Raw genomic sequence first — 20,290 nt, forward strand, 5'->3', positions numbered from 1 at the left:
ATGTATGAAAAGTGCTATAAAAATAACATTTGATTGATTGATTGAATTCTTTGGCAGCACGGTGGACGAAAACATTGAACAAAACTAAACACAACCCAAACCAAAACACAGACCATGACAGTACCCCCCCTCTAAAGGAACGGATCCCAGACGTTCCCCAAACAACCAAAAAGTCACCAACCCAGGGTGGGCGGAAGGGGGCCTGGAGGAGGGTACAGAGTCCACCCCTCAGGTCAGTCTGGTGGCCATCCAGGCCACCCAAGGTGAGGTGCTTGGCTGAGCGGTTCAGGAGGTCGTCCAGGACGCCAAGCACCAGGGTCTTTACAGGGCCATTCAGGCGGACGGCCACGGTGCCGAACCCAATGGTAATGCAGGGGCCAGGCAATAGGGTTGGGTGGCGGCCGCTGGACGAGCGCCGCCGGAGCAAGGACGGGTGGCGGCCGCTGGACGAGCGCCGCCGGAGCAAGGACGGGTGGCGGCCGCTGGACGAGCGCCGCCGGAGCAAGGACGGGTGGCGGCCGCTGGACGAGCGCCGCCGGAGCGGGAGCCTGCCGCAGCTGCCGAGGAGCCGGAACGGGAGCCTGCCGCAGCTGCCGAGGAGCCGGAACGGGAGCCTGCCGCAGCTGCAGAGGAGCCGGAACGGGAGCCTGCCGCAGCTGCAGAGGAGCCGGAACGGGAGCCTGCCGCAGCTGCAGAGGAGCCGGAACGGGAGCCTGCCGCAGCTGCAGAGGAGCCGGAACGGGAGCCTGCCGCAGCTGCCGAGGAGCAGGAACGGGAGCCTGCAGTCGCTTCCTCAGCCTGCCGCCATTGAGGTTTGGGAGTAGAGGGTACGGGAGTGGCAGAGTGCACAAGGTCTCGGGAAGGTGAACTAGGAAAAATGGCTGGTACTGAACATGGTGGCAGGTTTGACGTGACTTAATTGGAGCCGTGTAACAACGTGTGAGAACAGGTGAAAAATTAAGTGACTTGTGAACAGGGGGAAAAAAACAAGGGGGCAAAATTTTACCTTTACTTGGGCGCCTCCGTTGGCCACCACGCGGCGGTCCCGGGTAGATGGCCAAACGGGTGCCCAAGAAAAGGTCCGAGGGAAAGGATTTGGACTCACTGGGGTTGGAAACGGGGAGACGTGACAAAAACGGACGAGGACGGGATAAACTTGGGAAGGAACCAGAAAAATCTAAATCTGTGTCAGAGTCAGAATCAGACAGGAGGTTAACTAAATCAGGGCCATCTTCACAATCAGAAAAATCAGAATCTAAAGAAACATGTGGATGTAAAATAGTAGGGCACGGTGAATAACTAGGACAAGTGGGGGGACCCGAGGAAAAGGACAGAAAAGACTGAACGATAGGGCTTACTGGAGGAGGGTAGGTATGGATGGCAGGCTGAGGACGGTGGGAGGCAGTTTGGTGGTGTCCAGGGTGACGCCATGTTCTTCCCGCTGGGTCCTGTTCTGTTCGGTTCATTCTGTCACGTACGTGGTTAGGGCGAAGGCGAGGAACGCAAGGCAAGAACATGGTGGACCCAATTGCAGGGAAGCAGGGAGGCAAGGCAGGAGTGCGGGAATCTCAAAATAATAATATTTAATCACAATGATAAAAACAAAGGAAAACAAAGAGCATGAACAAGTCTAAATGCTAAATTAACAAAGTCTAAACACAAAATCTAAACACAAAATAACAAAGAAACACTTGAGTGAACCTAAAACAAGAAACAAGACATGACTGGTGAAATACCTGAGCGACAATGACATGGCAAGACATGTGACAACGACAACGAACCGACGAGAACTGAAAGAAACCAGGGAACTAAATACAAACAAATTGACGAGACAACGAGGAACACCTGGACAAGACGAGTGGCTAGAGAGAGCTGATTGGTCGACACAAAGTAGACGAGAACAGGTGGACACAACAACCTAATGAGCACACGACAAACATGGAACACAGGAAAACATTGAACAAAACTAAACACAACCCAAACCAAAACACAGACCATGACACACATTGACTTTTAAAATTTGACAGGCGGGCCAAGCCAGAACCAGATGCTTACATATAAAAAAATAAACAAACAAACAAAAAAAAAGGCATTGTAGTGTTAATACTTAGATTTACTTTTTATGGGAGCAGTGTTGTTTTGTTGATCACTTTTTTTGCTAGTGCATCAAAGTCTGGTGTTAGTTTTGTTGTGGCAATTCTCAGAACACATCTGAGGTGTTCATCACTCAGCTCGGATCTGTAGGATGTTTTGTTGGTGTTCATCACACAAAAGTCTGTTTACACACATGTAGAGCCAAACACCATCAGCAACCTCTGTGCCATCTTTCGGATTCTTGGAAATGTGTCGGCGCTTAATGAAGCATAAAACTCATCCAGTTTGAGAGTTTTTTTTTAAGACAGTATCACATTGGAGATGAATGAGTTCCATCTGCAGCTCCCGTGGCGCTGTTTCAGGGTCTTGTGTGACTGAGTCTTAGATGGCAGTTTGTCAGATAAAGGTGTTTTGCTGAGCCTGCAAGCTTGATTTTTAACCGCTGAGCCATAGCCATCAGTGCCTGCGATGATTGGCTGTGAGCATAATCAGCATGCTTGGTAGAAAAGTGACGGCTGATGTTATATTCCTCGAAAACCGCAATGGTTTCTTAACAAATTCGACATACAGCCTTTGACCGGACTTCAGTGAAAAAGTATTTAGTAGTCCATCCTATATTAAAAACTCGGCACCACTGTTGCCACACTTAGTTACTTTACTGATTACTTGATTTCAAAAGTAAAGTCCTTAAACTCCCTGAGCGATTTATGACCGCGCACTTGGGCATGACCCACACTGCATTGTGCACTTAACACGCCAGTAAAACTGTATTATTTGTGTAAATAAAAAAGTAACAACAATCAAATACACTCTTTCAAAGGAAAATATCAAAAATAGTGTGGCGAGACTGAAATCGTGCATTCCTTTGCACTTTTATGGTATTGCACCATCGCTGTGCGATGGTGCAATAGTCTACAAGACTCAACAATCATGTCCCAATCGCGATCAAACGCCAATGATTGGCTGGACTGTGAGCATTCGAGTCGTCAGCTCCCAAATCACGACTTGCTGAGGAACATAAATGACTCTAAAGTAACTGCAGTCTGCTTACTCTCCTGGGGAAAGTAATGCATTACTTTACTCGTTCCCCAAAATGGCGGAGTTTGGGACTAACTTGTTACCGGAAACACTGCTCAGCACTCACTGTCGACCTTTCAGTTCTTTGGTCCACGGTTCAGAGCAGTAGCAGAATAAAAACAGAACAGCCAAAGTCAATGTATCACTGTACCTACTGCGCTACCTGGTGGAACCACTCGGCATTGCAGGACAACCTGGTGGAACCACTTGGCATTGCAGGACAAGGTCAAATGAACGAGTCATGAATTTGATGATTTGGGGTATTCTGTACCAATCTTTGACGGGCCGGATTGAAACGGTCAACGGGCCCAGTTTTCCCACCCCCTGCTCTAGAACCACTTTACAAACCACATCTGCCATTTCAAAGTGATTATATACCAGATATACAGCAGTTAAATGGATTAATAGGATTCAGAATGCGCCTTCTGCTTTTTGCATCTAGCGCCTTCCGGCGGCACAGATGTCCAACTTGAACCTGGTCACAGACTCGTTTTGACCTACATTATGTTATGTATAAAACAGTAGGACAAAATCGGATTTTGTTGGCATTGTACCTTTAAATTCCATCCATCCCTCGCTTTTCCTCATTACGGGTGAGTTGGAGGCCCTCCTCGACACAAAAAGCTAACTTTGGGCGAGAGGCAGAGTGCAACCTGGACTGGTCGCCGGCAATTTGTGGGGCACAAACAACCATTCACGCTCACATTTGTACCAATTTAAGAGTCTTCAATTAAGGTATCAGCCATGTCTTCAGAAACCCACACACGCACAGCGAGAACACACAAATATTTAAACACTGAAATCAGAGGTAAATGTTCTAACCGCTATTTCACAGGTGTCAAACTCATGGCCCGGGGCCCAGATCCGCCCCGCCACATCATTTAATGTGGCCTGTGAAAGCAAATCGACTTCATATGTTTCTTGCAAAAATATAAAAATTGCAATATTGTTTTAACCTTCAATAACGTTGATAATTGCAAGAAGCCTTTTTTGTTACCAGTCCCGCTTTTAAAATAAAATGTTTTCATGAGTTTCTGATTTCAAAACTAGTTATCCAACATTTTGTTGTGTATTTTTAATATGTGGTGATTATACATTTATATGGTTTCACAGTTATAACGGCCTTCTAAGGGAAACGATAATACTATGTGGCCTGTGACAAAAATTTGTTTGACACCCCTGCCCTATTTGACTGTACTGCCTTGTTTAATTTATTTTCTTTAATACATTTCATTCAACTACATTGGTGTATATTATTCTTTTTAAACAAAAAAGAAATATTGAACTAATTAGTTAGTTAATTGTTTCTTGGTGTCTCAAGTGGCAATTCAAGATGAAGCTGACTGCTCAGCACTGGTCATCTTGCCAGAGGCTCCTCCTCCTCTCCAGCCTCACTGTCCACCATCTATGGGGGTCATTAGGCTCTTCATGCTGATTAGGTTTGCATGAATATAAGCCTTTGTTTGTGTTCTGTTCCCACGACCCAGCATTCGCCTGGCAGTCGCGTGGCTCCAGTGCACGGGCCTCCGCTTCAAGGGATCCAAAGATGATTGGGCATCTGGTCAATCTGACATCTGCTCAGTAAAACGGTTAACAGCAAATGCCGAACACTCGACAACAAAAACCGTGGTCAATAAGTCAGCTGGTCCCTCGTTAAGCAAACTGCACACTGTAGGTATTCTAGGGATTCATCCCTATGGAGTCGCTTTATCACCATTTCAGTAGAACCGGGGACTACAGCAATAACTTACCGTAATTCAGAAGAAGAATACTTGAAAATGACATTTGACATGCTTCGTTTTACAATTCAAAATCAGGTTAATTCATTATTCAAAGATGAAGTTCCAGAATGAATCGGGCTGCAACAGTACCCAGAAAGGAAACTGTAACTGTAAAACTATAAATAGGCTATTTTTCAGATCCTTTTGATGTTTTAAATACGTTGTATGAGCATAAGGGAACGCAGTGTTCTAGTGAAACTTTGCCTCAGGCCTTCCTGTGTGGAGTTTGCATGTTCTCCCCATGTTTCTGTGGGTTTTCTCCGGGTACTTTGTCTTCTTCCCACCCATGTTCCAAAATTATGTTTTTCCATAGTCTGAACATGAGTGTGAATATGCTTGTTTGTTGATACTGTATGTTCAGGGTGTACGCTGCCTCCTGCCCAAAGTCAGCTGCATGGGATAAGCTCTAGTTCACCTGTGACCCACATGAGGAAAAGGGGTATAGAAGATGGATGGATGGATGGATGGATGGATGGATGGATTGATTATTTTGCCATTCAAACAGCCTATTGGCCGTGAGTGCCATCTTTTTTTATTGACCTTTGTGAATGTTATAATTGTGCTTCACTGATTTAGTCAAGCTACAAGCAAAATAACCATTGAAAAAGCACACCAGACAATAACTGTAAATAGATATACTGTAAATAGTTGGAGTACCACCATTTTTTAAATGAGAAAATGGCAATGATCAACCCCAATCAAATAACAAATCAAAATTCTGATTACTAAGGTTATTTCACTTTATAACCGAATAATATGACATGTCACAGCAACAGCCCATGCACGTGCGCTGCCTTATTCCCCGGTGATTTGTCAACATTTTCTTTCCCTCGTTCTGCGGCCTTTGGCAATGAAGGTGTGGCCTCTTTGCAGGTGTAATGTAACGTTGCTGTCACAAAGAATGACCGAGGTGCTCCCCGAGGCAAATACGTTGTAACTGCACACCCTTGTTCAACTCTGGGAGAGCAGGAAACTGCACTTTTTTTATGGGTGGAGGACTGCAATGGAGTGCATGGTTTCAGGCTGGACATCTGTTGCTCGTGCCCACCTCCCAACCCTCCTCCTCCTCCAGGCCGGTTCTCTGGGTGAGTCTGTTGAATGGAGGCAGTGACCTGGCAGTCTTGACTGTGTGTGGGAAAATCCCACAGCCAAAGAGTTGGTGCATTCACATGCTAATTGTGTTTGTATAAATAGGAGGGACGTAGCGCACGGAGGGCCCTAGAGACACACTGAGATTCAGAGAGGAGACTGCCAGCATCATGACTGCTTCATCTATGGCTCACACTATAGGAAAACACTCCAGCGCAAAAGAGGAGAGGAAGGTAGTCTACAATTGGATAGTGTAGATCATTTTCTGCTTTGAGATGCACCTAGAACTTTTTGTGCTTTACTGCGGCCCGTCACTGAGTTGTATATTTTATCCTTTCCCTAACAGATGCGGAAGCCTCTGATCGAGAGGAAACGACGTGAGAGGATAAACAATTGTTTGGATCAGTTGAAAGAGACTGTGACCAGCGCCTTCAGACTTGATGTGAGTACTCCACGTGTCTCAGCTCTCTGTCAACAAGGCTGGCGAGATTAACTTAATCAAAGATGGCCTATCGTCTCTCAACAGCAATCCAAACTCGAAAAAGCCGACATACTCGAGATGACAGTGAAACATCTGCAAAATATCCGGACTAATATACTTCATGGTAAGAAATGGTGTGATGCAACATGTTTATTGGTGGCCCTATAGTCTCTTGCCTTTGAGGTAATGTTGTTCCATATGCACATTTTAGGCCGCAGAGGGCTTCGGTAGAATATTATTTCAATTTCATGATTTGTTATTTTCATAGAGGACATCACATATTACATGTTATTACATATTACATTACCAAGGGCTTCTATGAGAATGTTCCTGGGAGGTAAGGCATTTTGCAGGTTATGTAGGGCCCACCAGGGGACACTACAACACAAGTTAACCCGTCGTCCTCCCTTGCAGACCCTCTGGAGTCCCAGCAGAAATACAGCAAAGGATACATCCAGTGCATGCATGAAGTACACAACATGCTCCTCACCTGTGACTGGATGGATAAAACTCTTGGCTCTCGCCTGCTCAACCACCTCCTCAGGTCTCTACCTAGTTCCACTCAAGATCACACCCTAGAGCCCACAGCTAGAAGTGATGTCCCAACTCCGGCCAGTCCAGGCACCCGACCCCGAAACACATCCATCAGGGGAGACCAGAGCGAGCAACCCACCTGCCATGTGTACGCAGTCTCTGGACACCAGGAAAGAGCTGTGCCCCACAGCCCCCACTTCGGGATGCTGAAGATGTGGCGGCCCTGGTGAACCTCTGAATTCCGTCAGCATGTTGTTAGGCCAACCTCTGTTATGTATCTTATAGATATGCTGCTCAGAAGACAAACGTGGGGCACTTTTGTTCCAGTCATTATTGTTTTAGGTGTGCCATAATGATTCTATAAAGACCTTTGCTCTGTACTTCCCTTCCGAAGTTGACTTCTCGTAAGCCTGCATTATAGAAGGCTCTTATTAATCTTTCATGTATTTATTGTATTAACATACTATTTATTTGCTATTATAATGTATCACTTTCCATCTTTCTCCCACTTTCTTGGCATTGCATAGATCTTTGTCTGATCCTTTTGCTGGATTAATATCAGTGATAATAAAATATATTATTTACTGAGGTTCTCCTGACTGCATTTTGTTCAGCCGTATAAAGGGTCGTGTTTGAGTTGACTGTCTGCAATAACGACACATAGCGCAAACGTCGAGACCAGTAAACAATCGCAAATGGGAAAGAAGAATGCTTGTGTAATGTTCCAAGCACATTTGATGGCTTTTGCAATGAGTTGCATATAATCCTTCAGCACATTTTTGACGCACTTCTTTGATATACAGTATCTACTCAACTCAACCCTCAATGCAGTGTATCGCTAACATATTAACCAAAGACACAAAATATTGTTAGATCAATGCCTCTGTACATATCAAAACCACATGGTGCAAACAGTGCAATGTAGTCAATTCTGCATGTTTATTTTGTTAAAGTGGGAGAACACTATATAGCCAATATCAGAACCATAAGAATGCAGTGACAAGAATTTGCTTTTGTTGCACTCTTGAGTATTTATTCCATCCATCCATTTTCTTTTACACCCCTGTAGTGCATTTAATGAGAATTGAAAATAGCATCGGTCACCAATGAGAACCATTACATTGACAATGGTTTCACGGTTTGTATGAGTGCTCTGTCTAAAAGGATATTTTACATGTTGCCACAAATGAGTAATTCTCAGCTGATTCCTTAGGTCCTCTGTACTGTACTGCATCATATCTGACCCCCCCCCCCCCCCCACACACACACACATCCATCCATCCATTTTCAACACCGCTTATCCTGGTTAGGGTCGCGGGAGGCTGGAGCCTATCCCAGCTGACTTCGGGCGAGAGGCTGACTACACCCTGAACTGGTCGTCAGTCAGTCACAGGGCACATATAGACACGGACAACCATTGGCACTCACATTCACACCGTCACTGAGTGGGAACTGAACCCACGCTGCCTGCACCAAAGTCAGGCGAGTGTACCACTACACCATCAGTGACCACACACACACACAATATTTTAGAAACAGTTATGAAACTACAGTACATACAGAATTGAAATACATTTCTATCAAGTTAATATTACGGTCAACCGAGTAGCTTTGATTCTCTTTCCTTGTTGCGTCACACATTGTACAAGCCAACTTTTTTGCATGTCATACAAGTGTAAAAGGAATTAATACGAAATTTGTATTAGATATAAAGATAGTATAAAGAGAAGGGGGGGCATTTTCTGCTTCGGCCGCCATAATGCGGGCCCGAGGCTTGCACAGGGCGTATTGTGGCCAATGATGTTGTAACTCATCAATGGGATTTCAAAAGCGTACATATGGCCCATTCTCCCTCATTATGTTTGTTATGAGTGGCCCCCTTCACGGAGACAGGCGGCGGGAGACGGAGGGGGATGCCCGGTCCCTCATCGAGCGCTCCAACAAAGGCTGGTGGCGGGACAGCTGCTCCCAGTCCGCACTATTCAAGATGCGGAGCGGGGATCTGGAGGGGGGGGTGGGGGGTTTGAGGTGCCAAATGCATTCCACTTCAAAGGTCTGAGACGCTTCCTTCATTTGGGGCAGTAGAGTTTGACTGACGTCATTGCGCAAGGCATTTCCGTGCGTTGCATTTGTTTATTTGTTTATTTTTTGGGGGGGGGGGGGGGGGGGGGCACCGTGCGCATCTTTCATCAAAGTACCCAAACGCTCCATTGTGATGGTCATTTGCATCATAACAGATTGTACAAAACCTTCATAACAAGGACGGAGAGTCTGTTATGCAAAAAAAAAAAAAGATATTCCACACGAGTGGAAGGAAAAAAAGATGGAGGATTTGACAGTAATATTATTCAAGAAAGAAATAACTAAAGCACTGTCTTCTCAGTGGGTAGACAAACAATCGTGTGTTATTGGCGAATAACGTGGGAATACAGTCGAGTTGCACACAAATCAGGAGTCGAACAACAGGGAGCATAAGCACAAACGCATATGCAGCAGGCTCAGGCCAACACCTGTCGCTTTCTTTGGAGAAGGGCCCTTAATTCCTTGATTCTGTTTGGCAGCAGCAGCAGCAGCAGCTGCCAACTGAAGGCATCGCGTTACATCCGCCCAACGGGCGAGGCGATCTGCTGAGGCTCGGACACAAAAGCCAGCAAGAAACAGGAACGAGCGGCCCCGACAATCGAGAGCAACGCTCCAAACCGCCATTCGAGTCTACCCATGGGCCATTTCAATCTTGACATTGAGAGACATTTCATATTTCGTATGTACTTTGCATTGGTGTGTGTAGCTGTGCACTTGTACAGCATATAAATAAGTACAATATGATTTATTTTGACATATCATTTTATAAATGGCTTTCAAATGAAATAGCGTACCAGCTGCCATTTTGCTCTCATTATTATTATTATTACAAAAAAATCTGCGCGAACACTTTCTGCGTCCTCTCGTATTTATTTATTATTCTTATTATTATTTCCAGATGGGAAAAACGAAGTGGTCGATGCCTTGACACAGAAAAAATCTTTCATTAAAGTCCGTCCAGCTCTTGCGGTGCTGACCGTAGACAAAGAGCTGCTTGCCTATTGGCTGCTGCCGTGTGCGCCCTGTTGTCCCCCAGCAGGAGCAGCTCAGCCCCTATTCACATGTAAATAAGCCCCTTATAAATACTAACAACAGTCAGCCGGCGACGGCAGCACATCTCGCTCGGAGTGCACAACAAACACAAGTCAGGCAGCAGAGGGAGAGGAGAGAAAGCTCGACCAAGCAACATGGCTCCTTCTGCTCGGCACAGTAAGACCGAACTTGGCGTGCAAGAAGAGGAGGAGGGCTACTATGGGGTCCAGAAGGCGGACAGAAAGGTACGCGAGAGGAAATCGGAGGCTGCGGTGCGCTGAGCTGCAAAATAAATACGTGGAAATGTCATGTATGTTGCAGATTAGGAAGCCTCTGGTGGAGAAGCAGAGGCGAGCTCGCATCAATGAGAGTCTGCAGGAACTGAGGAGCCTGCTGACTGATTCGGACGTGAGTACACACGCACACGCACGCACACACAGGCCTCACGTCACTCAAATGACACTGAGATGCAGAATTTACAGTGAACTCCATTTTCAACCCCCCTTTCAACAGTTGCACTCCAAGATGGAGAATGCGGAGGTGCTCGAGATGACGGTCAAAAAGGTGGAGGACGTCCTGAAGACCAGAGCACAAGGTTTGTACCTCATTCGTGTTCCTCAGAAATAAGATGAAACAAGCAATAATTGAAACGGAAATTCTGGAAGCTGAAACGCAATTTGTGTAGTTCATTGCTTTGTGGACAAAAGTATAGAGACATGCCCGCTGCCAATAAGTGAGTCCCAACCACAGATTATCAACTGTGCTGCAGGAAAATATCCAATTTCACTGACTCGTTTGGAAAAATTTGTCATTTAATACAATATAAACAATGCGCAAACCCCAAATTCCAATCAAGTTGGGATGTTGTGTAAATAAAAACAGAATCTAATGATTTGCAAATGCTCCTCAACCTATATTCAATTGAATACACACACAAAAATTCTCTCATTTTCTATTTGATCCCTGCAACACATCCCCACAAAGATGGGATAGGGGCAACAAAAGACTGGGAAAGTTGAGGAATGCTCAAAAACACCTGTTTGGAACATTCCACAGGTGAACAGGTTGACTGGAAAGAGCCGAGCGTCTTGATTGGGTATAAAAGGAGCATCCCCGAAAGGCTCAGTTGTTCACAAGCAAGTATGAGGCGAGGTTCAACACTTTGTGAACAGGTTAAGAATGACGTTTCGCAACGTACATTTGCATCATTGACAGTCCATAATCTCATCAAAACATTCAGAGAATGTGGAGGAAACTCTGCACGTAAACCAAAAACCAACATTGAAGGCCCACGACCTTTGATCCCTCAGGCAGCGCTGCATTTAAAATCGCCATGATTTTGTAAAGGATATTGCCACATGGGCTCAAGAACACTCGAGAAAACCACTGTCAGTAACCAGAGTTTGTCGCTACATCTACAAATGTAAGTTAAAGCGCTAACACGCAAGGGGACAGCCATACGGTTTATCAACAACGCCGCCGGTCGGCTTCTCTGGGCCCGAGCTCATCTGAGATGGACTGACGCAAAGAGAAAAAGTGTTATGTGGTCTGTTTATATGTGCCCTGCGATTGGCTGGCGACCAGTTGAGGGTCAGAGTCAGCTGGGACAGGCTCCAGCTAGCCTGCGACCCTAGTGAGAGAAAGCAGTATGGAAAATGGATGGATCGACATCTATCTATGCCAGTGGCGTTCACTGGCAAGCAGAACAATTAAATGCTCTTCCATTGGAAGGCAGAAGTTATAGTACAATAAACCCGTGTACAGTATATCCACTGTCGCCATTCATACAAGAGAATAAGTCAAGGCGTCCTGCGAGTATATCAGCTTTGTGTTCCATTTAGCAGGCCTACATTTCACACGGAGCGAGTCTAACTTATGAGTAAAATAAGACAAGATCCTCTTTACTTCAATATTTTGGTTTGGCTATGTGTTGTATGATTTTTCTTATGTAAAATAGGTGCCTTGGCTCAATAAAGGTTGGCAAACACTGAATCAAAATGTTCCTGATTGGCTGATTATGTTTTATTGTGACTCAATCACAACTGGAATCAGATGTGCTTTACCCTTTTACAGGAAATGTTTGGTACTTTTCCAGTATCTACAAAATACAGCTATATATCGAAGTTCTAAATGTATTTTTTTTTATCTTAGGCTCAGAGCATCTTGACGAGTTTCCTTAACCTCTAATCTCCTTCCCCGTCAGAAGCAGACACGATGAGCCATGAAGCAAGTGAGAGGTTTGCAGCCGGCTACATCCAGTGCATGCACGAGGTCCACATGTTTGTGTCCACCTGTCCCGGCATCGATGCAACTGTGGCCGCCGAGCTGCTCAACCATCTACTGGAGTGCATGCCCATGAACCAAGACCACATCCAGGACGTGCTGATGGATCTAATCACGGACACGTCTGGGAACGCGGGCAGCACATGGCACGGAGGCGGAGACCTTCTCTGTCCGACGCTGGCCTCCCCCGGGGGAAGGAGCGAGTCCAATGGGTCGTCCTCCGCCCTCTCGCCGCCCCCTTCCGTCACATCCAGTGAGGACTCGTGCTCCGATCTGGACGACATCGACAGCGAGCACAACCAGAGCACTGCGGAAGCTCTGAGCACGCCCACGGTGACCTACTCCAGGTCCATGTGGAGACCCTGGTAGGAGCTCACGGGTGCAGATGGGCTGGAGGATGCTGGATCTGTGGGCATCCTTGAAAGATATGAGGAAAATCTTCGCCCCAAAACAAACACTTAAAACTTACAAATGAACAGACCAGATACAGTTGCCACGAATGGATTTATAACTGGACTATATTTGGTCTCCACAACTCACCTTCACAAGACAATGATGACACAATGATGCTGTGGATCCTTAGGATGGTTCAGGTTTTTCTCTTTTCTGTCTCTTTTGAATTCCGGTAAATACTGGGCTCCACGAAATCAATAACATGCCAGTGGAAAGTGTCTGCAGCTGCCCTTTGGAATTTGTGGAGTCATTGCTTTAAAAAAGTGGATTTTCCTTTCGGCATCACAGAGAGCTAGTGGTTAGCACATATGCTTCCCAATTCGAAAGTCCTGGTTTCAAACCTCAGCTCTGGCCTTCGTGTGTGGCGTTTGCATGTTCCCCCCAGGCTCACATGGGTTTTTTCCGAGTGCTCCGGCTTCCTCCCGCGTTCCAAAAAGATGTATGCTATGTTAATTGAAGAGTTTAGATTTTCCATGGATGTGAATGAGTGTAAAAGGTTGTTTGTCTATTTGTGCCCTGTGACTGGCTGGCAACCAGTCCGGAGTGTACCCGGTCTCCCGCCAAAAGTCATCTGGGATAGGCTCCAGCTCACCCATGATGAGCCAAATGAGGAGAAGGAGTATCGGCCTGATAACGACAGTCTTTGTCACAACATTCACTTATAGCTCAACCACGAAGGACAAATGAGGAATATACCACTTTTTATGTGAATAACTTCATGTACTGTATATAGGATTTGTACGGGGGAAAAGCACGCAATTTTAGAAAATGTAAGTTTGGCAGTGCCTCTGATTAATATAAATATTTCTAATGTATTTCATTAAGATTTGTAGTTTATCTGTCTTGTAAACTCCTTTAGAATGTTGTGTTGCTATAATGTTTAGATCACTGACTTTGCTTAATAAAATATTTTAAAGCAAATGCTTGAGTCTACTGTAATATGACACAATGTGAAGATTTTTAGTCACATTTGCTGACGTGGAGATGTTATTTATAGTGTAGAGGGAGACACATGACATTTGTACTATGGGTTAACCTCAATGTTGCCAACTTTGAAATGAGATTTAGTCACTTTTTGACACAAGTGACAAACCTTGCAACGACATGTTGCTGATGGCAACACTTGTGTAGGAGGTTTGTAGCAGACTGGAAGCGTCATGTTGAAAGCTTGTTAGACTTACCAACAACAACTAATGGAGTGGGAGGGTTCGCTAATTTGCCTTTGGCCAATTGAAAAACGTGTCACAGGTAAGACTTGAGAAAAATCGTGATACATCACTTTAATATCATTACGGTTGTTAAAACTGATATTCTTTCATGCGTAATTGATTTTGACCTGACTCAAATTTGTGTGTAAAGAGGTGAACTCAGTCTGAAATGACAAATTTCTCTTCAAACTGGTAAAACGTTGAGAGGTCAGCCTGATACCGCTTTTGCATGAGTTCTCATTATAAACGAAGGTGTACATGTTGTGGCTGGTGAGTGTGGGCGTTCCCATTGGCACATCCTCCCATTTGAGTCGCACCTCTTCTCAGATGAACTCATTGGCAAAAAGCTGTTAGATCCTGTCTGGATTGTGGAGCCACCATCATAAAGCACCTACAGTCACGTTCTGCCTTCCTGACAGAAACAAAAAAAATTGTGGAAAAACACTCAGTGAAAAGCAGTTTGACTTGATTTCTGAATTGAATGATTGAATATTTGCTGTTAGATTAACCTTGAGTCTTGAAAGTATTTAAGACAAGTAATTAACAAGGGTGGTGGAGGGGTGTGAAAGCGACAGGAAACACACTAGGAGATGCAGTGATCAAAGCAGCCGCTGACCATTTGACAGGTTAGCGTCAAAGCCTTGCAGAGCTGAAAAGAAATAGGAAAGGATACAAGTGGGCTCAGGTTTTTCAAAGTCAGGCGTGCACACACACACACACACACACACACACACCGGGGTCACAAAATTACAAGAATGATGACTGAAATAGTGAAAATCTCATCTCAATTGATACACAAATCGACTTAGTGTGAAATCTGAGCCTGTTTAGTTGAACACAAAGCTGATATACGCAGGAAGACTTATTTTGCTGTATGAATAGCAGCAGGTGGATACGCATTAATTGTACCTTCTGCCATTTAATGGAGGCGCAATTCATTGTTCTGCCTTTCCCTATGCGTTGCTGGCATATATAGATAAACAAAGATATGCTTGTAAATTATAAGTAATAAATTTGCCAAAAATGAACTGAAATTAGATCATTTCCCGTGCACCCCTGATGATCTCTTACGGCATGCTAGTGTGCCACAGCATGCTGGTTTGGAATCAGTTCAGGTGTTACAACAGTTGAAAATAAAATGACGATTAAAATGAAAATGCTGTATTCCTCTTTAAAATAGAAATATTCCACTTGGGGGAAAAAATTTAAATAAATAAGAACTAAAATAATCATCATCAACATAGACGTGCAAGTCTAAAAATATTTGTTTGCTGTCTTTCATATTCTTGTGATTGTATTCAGTTTGCTGTCTTTAATAATTGAATTGTTTTATAATAATAGTTAATAATAAACTATACTGTCATTCCACACAAGACCATATAGATGATCTTACCAGGCGTCTCAATTCCTGTCATGCAGGTTGTATGATGGGTGATTGTCTCATTAATCACATGACGGACACAGATGTTTGGCCATATTAAGCCCGTGCACTGCTGGTCAACAACAACTTTTATATCTCTGCACCCAGTATAAGATATAAGATAAGATAAGTCAAAAGTTCATTTATTATGGTTCTGTTGTTCAATTTGAAGATTCAACACATTTCAGAAGGCCAATTCCTGCCCAATTTCATCCATCCATCCATTTCCTTTACCGCGTATCCTCAGTAGGGTCGCCGGGGTGCAGGAGCCTATCCCAGCTATCTTCAGGCGAGAGGCGGGGTACACCCTGAACTGGTCGCCAGCCAATCGCAGGGCACACAAAAACAAACAACCATTCGCGCACACATTCACCTCTACGGGCAAATTAGAGTCTTCAATCAACCTATCACGCGTGTTTTTGGGATATGGAAACCGGAGTACCCGGAGAAAACCCACAGGGATTTGAACCCCGGTCCTCAGAACTGTGAGGCAGATGTGCTAACCAGTCGTCCACCGTGCCGCAGAATGTACTACAATTGAATAAAACAATTTAAATGACATTAGAAAACCCTGAAATAATAAAATCAATAACAAAAATATATATTTAGATTGCAACATAGCAACTGGTTAACTTAAACATAAGCATATTCTATATTTGAATAGATTCAATTAAAAAAATGAAAAAGACATGAAAAATAACCTCAATAAGTAATAAATACAAATGATACTTTTAAAGTGCAAAATAACAATGAAAGTTGAATTTAGTTGTCAGCGTGTGGTAGGAACAACATTTGCTTTCACCGCATGTGCGGCAATACACATTTGAACTTCTTGATGCAACTGGGGTTGAGTTTGATTGACAATGTGGTGGTGGATGGGAATCATGTAGGAGCGAGGCTCGAGGTGCTTAGCTGTCTCTGCCTTATTGGGCTCGCGCTTCCTTCTGTGCACATCTTGACCTGCGAGGGGCAGTGTGGTTCACACAATGAGCTCATACACACTTGCGAATATTGTTCATGTAACATATGTAAGACAATATACAAGAGAGCATTGTTATACTGCCTGTTTCTATGTGTTTATACAGCGTTTGTGTGCCAATATTAATTATTTTGAGAGATATAAGTTAAATTCAAACGTTTGTTAGCTCGTCAATGGTGTTTTTCATTCATCGTGTTAGCTTTGAGCTAACGATTTTTGCGAACAAAAATGAATAAAGAAAGAAAGTCTTTGGTCTATTTGAATGTTCAATAGGAGTAATTATTTTGTCATGTGAGTTAGTTTTACAGTGAACTTCAACTGGAGTGTCAATAAACCACTCAAGCGAGCAACATTTACTCGTACTCCTTGCTACTGTTAGCACCTTAGCAACCGCTTGTTGTGATCACGTGGGCCCTGCTGGATAGAAGTGCTGGACTGGTGTATGTAATTGACTGCTTGTATGAGAGTGGTAAAATCGGAGATTTTACATCCAGTCCGATCCGATACTCGTTTTTTAAAATTTTTATTTTTATGACATCGGACTTGATTTCCAATGTCAAAGATCGTACCTCTCTATCTTTCTTATTTATTGTGTGAGAAAAGACCTCCGAGTCCAATGAGCACCCCTACATGGAAAGATGGACATGTAGGAATAATTTCCCTGTCAATGCCATCTTGTCTGTTCATTTCTGGAAACATGTATAAAGACAAGAGGGAGACTTTAGTGTCTTCATGCATCAGCTGCAGGTTGGTGGCCAGTGCATCTGAGTTGTGGTTCAAAGGTCAGCTTAATGCAGCAGTTGGTCTGAGAGAGATTTAACGGGCGCGAGGCAGCATATGGTGTTGAAAAGGATCCCTGGGGAGCCCAGCCACACTCACATGCCTTTGACAGTGAGAGAACAATAACTTCTAGCAGCAGGAGAATGGCTGAACAACATCAAAAGCATCATGTGTGTTTAGAAGTATCCCACTGCATTGCAAATGCTTTTTTTGTCATTTACTCTGAGGCCAGTGAATGCACAGTTGCTGTTAGAGGTTAACATACAGCCACCATGGGCATGAACGTTGTATTTATTTTGGTAATTTGGGGCTTTTAATGATTGTTTTGAATGTATTTGGGATTTTCAGAAATCACAGGATCAACATTGTACACATACAAATGCTACAGGTACATCGCAATGAGGTAGAATATGATACAAAAGTTAATTTATTATGTTTCTGTTGTTCAATTTCAAGATTCAACACTTTTGAGAAGGCCAATTTCTGCCTAATTTCATCCATGCATCCATTTCCTTTACCGCGTATCCTCACTAGGGTCGCGGGGGTGCTGGAGCCTATCCCAGCTATCTTCGGGCAGGAGGCGGGGTACACCCTGAACCGGTCGCCAGCCAATTGCAGGGCACACGAGACAAACAACAATTCACACTCACATTCACACCTACGGGCAATTTAGAGTCTTAAATCAACCAATCACGCATGTTTTTGGGATGTGGGAGGAAACCGGAATGCCCGGAGAAAACCCACCCAGGCACGGGGAGAACATGCAAACTCCACACTCCAACATGCATGTTTTTGAACATAAAGACTTGTCTTACTTTTGCAAAAATACATTGAATAATTCCCAAGACTTTTGGGAGGATATTCCATCGACTGACGAGATGAAAGTTGACCTTTTCGGAAGGTGGGTGTCTTGTGGCATCTGGTGTAAATGTAACACAACATTTCAGAAAAAGAACATCATACCATCAGTCGAACATGGTGGTAGGAGTGCGATGGTCTGGGGCTGCCATGATGACTTGCTGTGATTGATGGAACCATGAATTCTGTTGTTTACCAGAAAATCCTGAGGGATAATGTTCAGCCATCAGTTTGTGACCTCAAAATGAAGGGCATTTGAGTTCTCCAGCAGGACAACGAGCCAAAACACTTCTGCATGGCTTAAAAAAAAACACAAAAAACACAAAACAAAACAAGGGTTTCGGAGTGGCCTAGTCAAAGTCCGCATTTGAATTTCTGCTGTGGCATGATCTTAAAAAGGTCGTACATGCTCGGGAATCAACCCTCCATTCAATGCCTTGCTGAATCAAAACAATTCTGCAAGTAAGCGTGGGCCAAATAGCTCCACAGAAATGTAAGAATCTTTGCCAATTATAAAAAATGCTTGGTTTTAGTTGTTGCTGCTGAAGCTGGCCGAGCCAGTTATTAGGTTTTGGGGGCCATTACGCTTTCACAAACGCCCACGTAACTGATCATCTTTTCCCCTTAATAAATAAAATCACCATGTAAAACTGCATTTTATGTTCGCTTGGGGTTATAAATTGCCTGATATTCTGATATTTACATTTGTTTCATGATCATAAACATTCAAGTGGGGAAATTATGCACAAGAATTTGAGGCGGTGGCCAATAGTTTTTCACATTGTAGTGAAGAGAGAAGAATCAAAGGTATGAGCGGTTGTCTGTTTCCATATGTCAGCCCCTGTTGATGAGTTCAGCATGTCCCTTAAGTCCCAAAACATCTGGGCTATACCTGTACTGAACAGTATGCATCCAGTGGCCCTGAACAGATGGTAGAAACTTCAATGCTGTTTGCTGCCATGATACTACAACCCCAATTCCAATGAAGTTGGGACGTTGTGTTAAACATAAATAAAAACAGAATACAATGATTTGCAAATCATGTTCAACCTATATTTAATTGAATACACGACAAAGACATTTAAGATTCTAACTGATATACTTTATTGTTTTTCGCAAATAATCATTAACCTAGAATTTTATGGCTGCAACACGTTCCAAAAAAGACTGAGAAAGTTGAGGAATGCTCATCAAACACCTGTTTGGAACATCCCACAGGTGAACAGGCTAATTGGGAACAGGTGGGTGCCATGATTGGGTATAAAAGGAGTTTCCCTGCATTGCTCAGTCATTCACAAGCAAAGATGGGGCGAGGTTCACCTCTTTGTGAACAAGTGCATGAGAAAATAGTCGAACAGTTTAAGGACAATGTTCCTCAACCTACAATTGCAAGGAATTTAGGCATGGGTAACTTACACATCTGTGAAGGCACCATTAATGCTGAAAGGTACATACAGGTTTTGGAGAAACATATGCTGCCATCCAAACAATGTCGTTTTCATGGATGCCCCTGCTTAGTTCAGCCAGACAATGCCAAACCACATTCTGCACGTGTTACAACAGCGTGGCTTCGTAGTAAAAGAGTGCGGGTACTAGACTGGCCTGCCTGAAGTCCAGACCTGTCTCCCATTGAAAATGTGTGGCGCATTATGAAGCGTAAAATACGACAACGGAGACCCCGGACTGTTGAACAGCTGGAGCTGTACATCAAGCAAGAATGGGAAAGAATTCCACCTACAAAACTTCAACAATGAGTGTCCTCAGTTCCCAAACGTTTATTGAATGTTGTTAAAAAAAAGTGATGTAACACAGTGGTTAACATGATCCTGTCCCAGCTTTTTTGGAAAGTGTTGCAGCCATAAAATTCTATGTTAATGATTATTTGCTAAAAACAATAAAGTTTATCAGTTTGAACATTAAATATCTTGTCTTTGTAGTGTATTCAATTAAATTTAGGTTGAACATGATTTGCAAATCATTGTATTCTGTTTTGGCGGCACGGTCAATCCCCGGCCCCGCCTGTGTGGAGTTTGCATGTTCTCCCCGTGCCTGCGTGGGTTTTCTCCGGGCACTCCGGTTTCCTCCCACATCCCAAAAACATGCATGAATTGGAGACTAAAATTGCCCGTAGGTGTGAAT

The 20,290-nt window shown here is 43.9% G+C and overlaps 2 protein-coding genes across 3 annotated transcripts; both read left to right on the forward strand.

Moving 5' to 3' along the window:
- The first annotated feature begins 5,345 nt into the window (after positions 1-5,345).
- Positions 5,346-7,640, forward strand: her8.2 (hairy-related 8.2). Its single transcript, XM_061782283.1, has 6 exons — positions 5,346-5,467; positions 5,826-6,037; positions 6,147-6,274; positions 6,388-6,483; positions 6,568-6,646; positions 6,937-7,640. The coding sequence occupies exons 3-6, from the start codon at positions 6,212-6,214 to the stop codon at positions 7,284-7,286; spliced, it is 588 nt and encodes a 195-aa protein (XP_061638267.1). The 5' UTR covers positions 5,346-5,467; positions 5,826-6,037; positions 6,147-6,211; the 3' UTR covers positions 7,287-7,640.
- A 1,900-nt stretch (positions 7,641-9,540) lies between these two features.
- Positions 9,541-13,815, forward strand: her13 (hairy-related 13). Of its 2 annotated transcripts, none has more exons than XM_061783111.1 (5): positions 9,541-9,817; positions 10,037-10,415; positions 10,492-10,578; positions 10,684-10,765; positions 12,377-13,815. In XM_061783111.1, exons 2-5 carry the CDS (start codon positions 10,326-10,328, stop codon positions 12,820-12,822), a joined length of 705 nt encoding a protein of 234 aa, XP_061639095.1. In that variant the 5' UTR covers positions 9,541-9,817; positions 10,037-10,325; the 3' UTR covers positions 12,823-13,815. The 2 variants fall into 2 exon arrangements, with proteins under 2 accessions (XP_061639095.1, XP_061639094.1); XM_061783110.1 differs by having other exon boundaries at positions 9,548-9,817; positions 12,374-13,815.
- The last annotated feature ends 6,475 nt before the right edge of the window (positions 13,816-20,290 follow it).

This window comes from Phyllopteryx taeniolatus, chromosome 8 (genome assembly GCF_024500385.1).
Source record: "Phyllopteryx taeniolatus isolate TA_2022b chromosome 8, UOR_Ptae_1.2, whole genome shotgun sequence".
Classification (NCBI taxonomy): domain Eukaryota; kingdom Metazoa; phylum Chordata; class Actinopteri; order Syngnathiformes; family Syngnathidae; genus Phyllopteryx; species Phyllopteryx taeniolatus.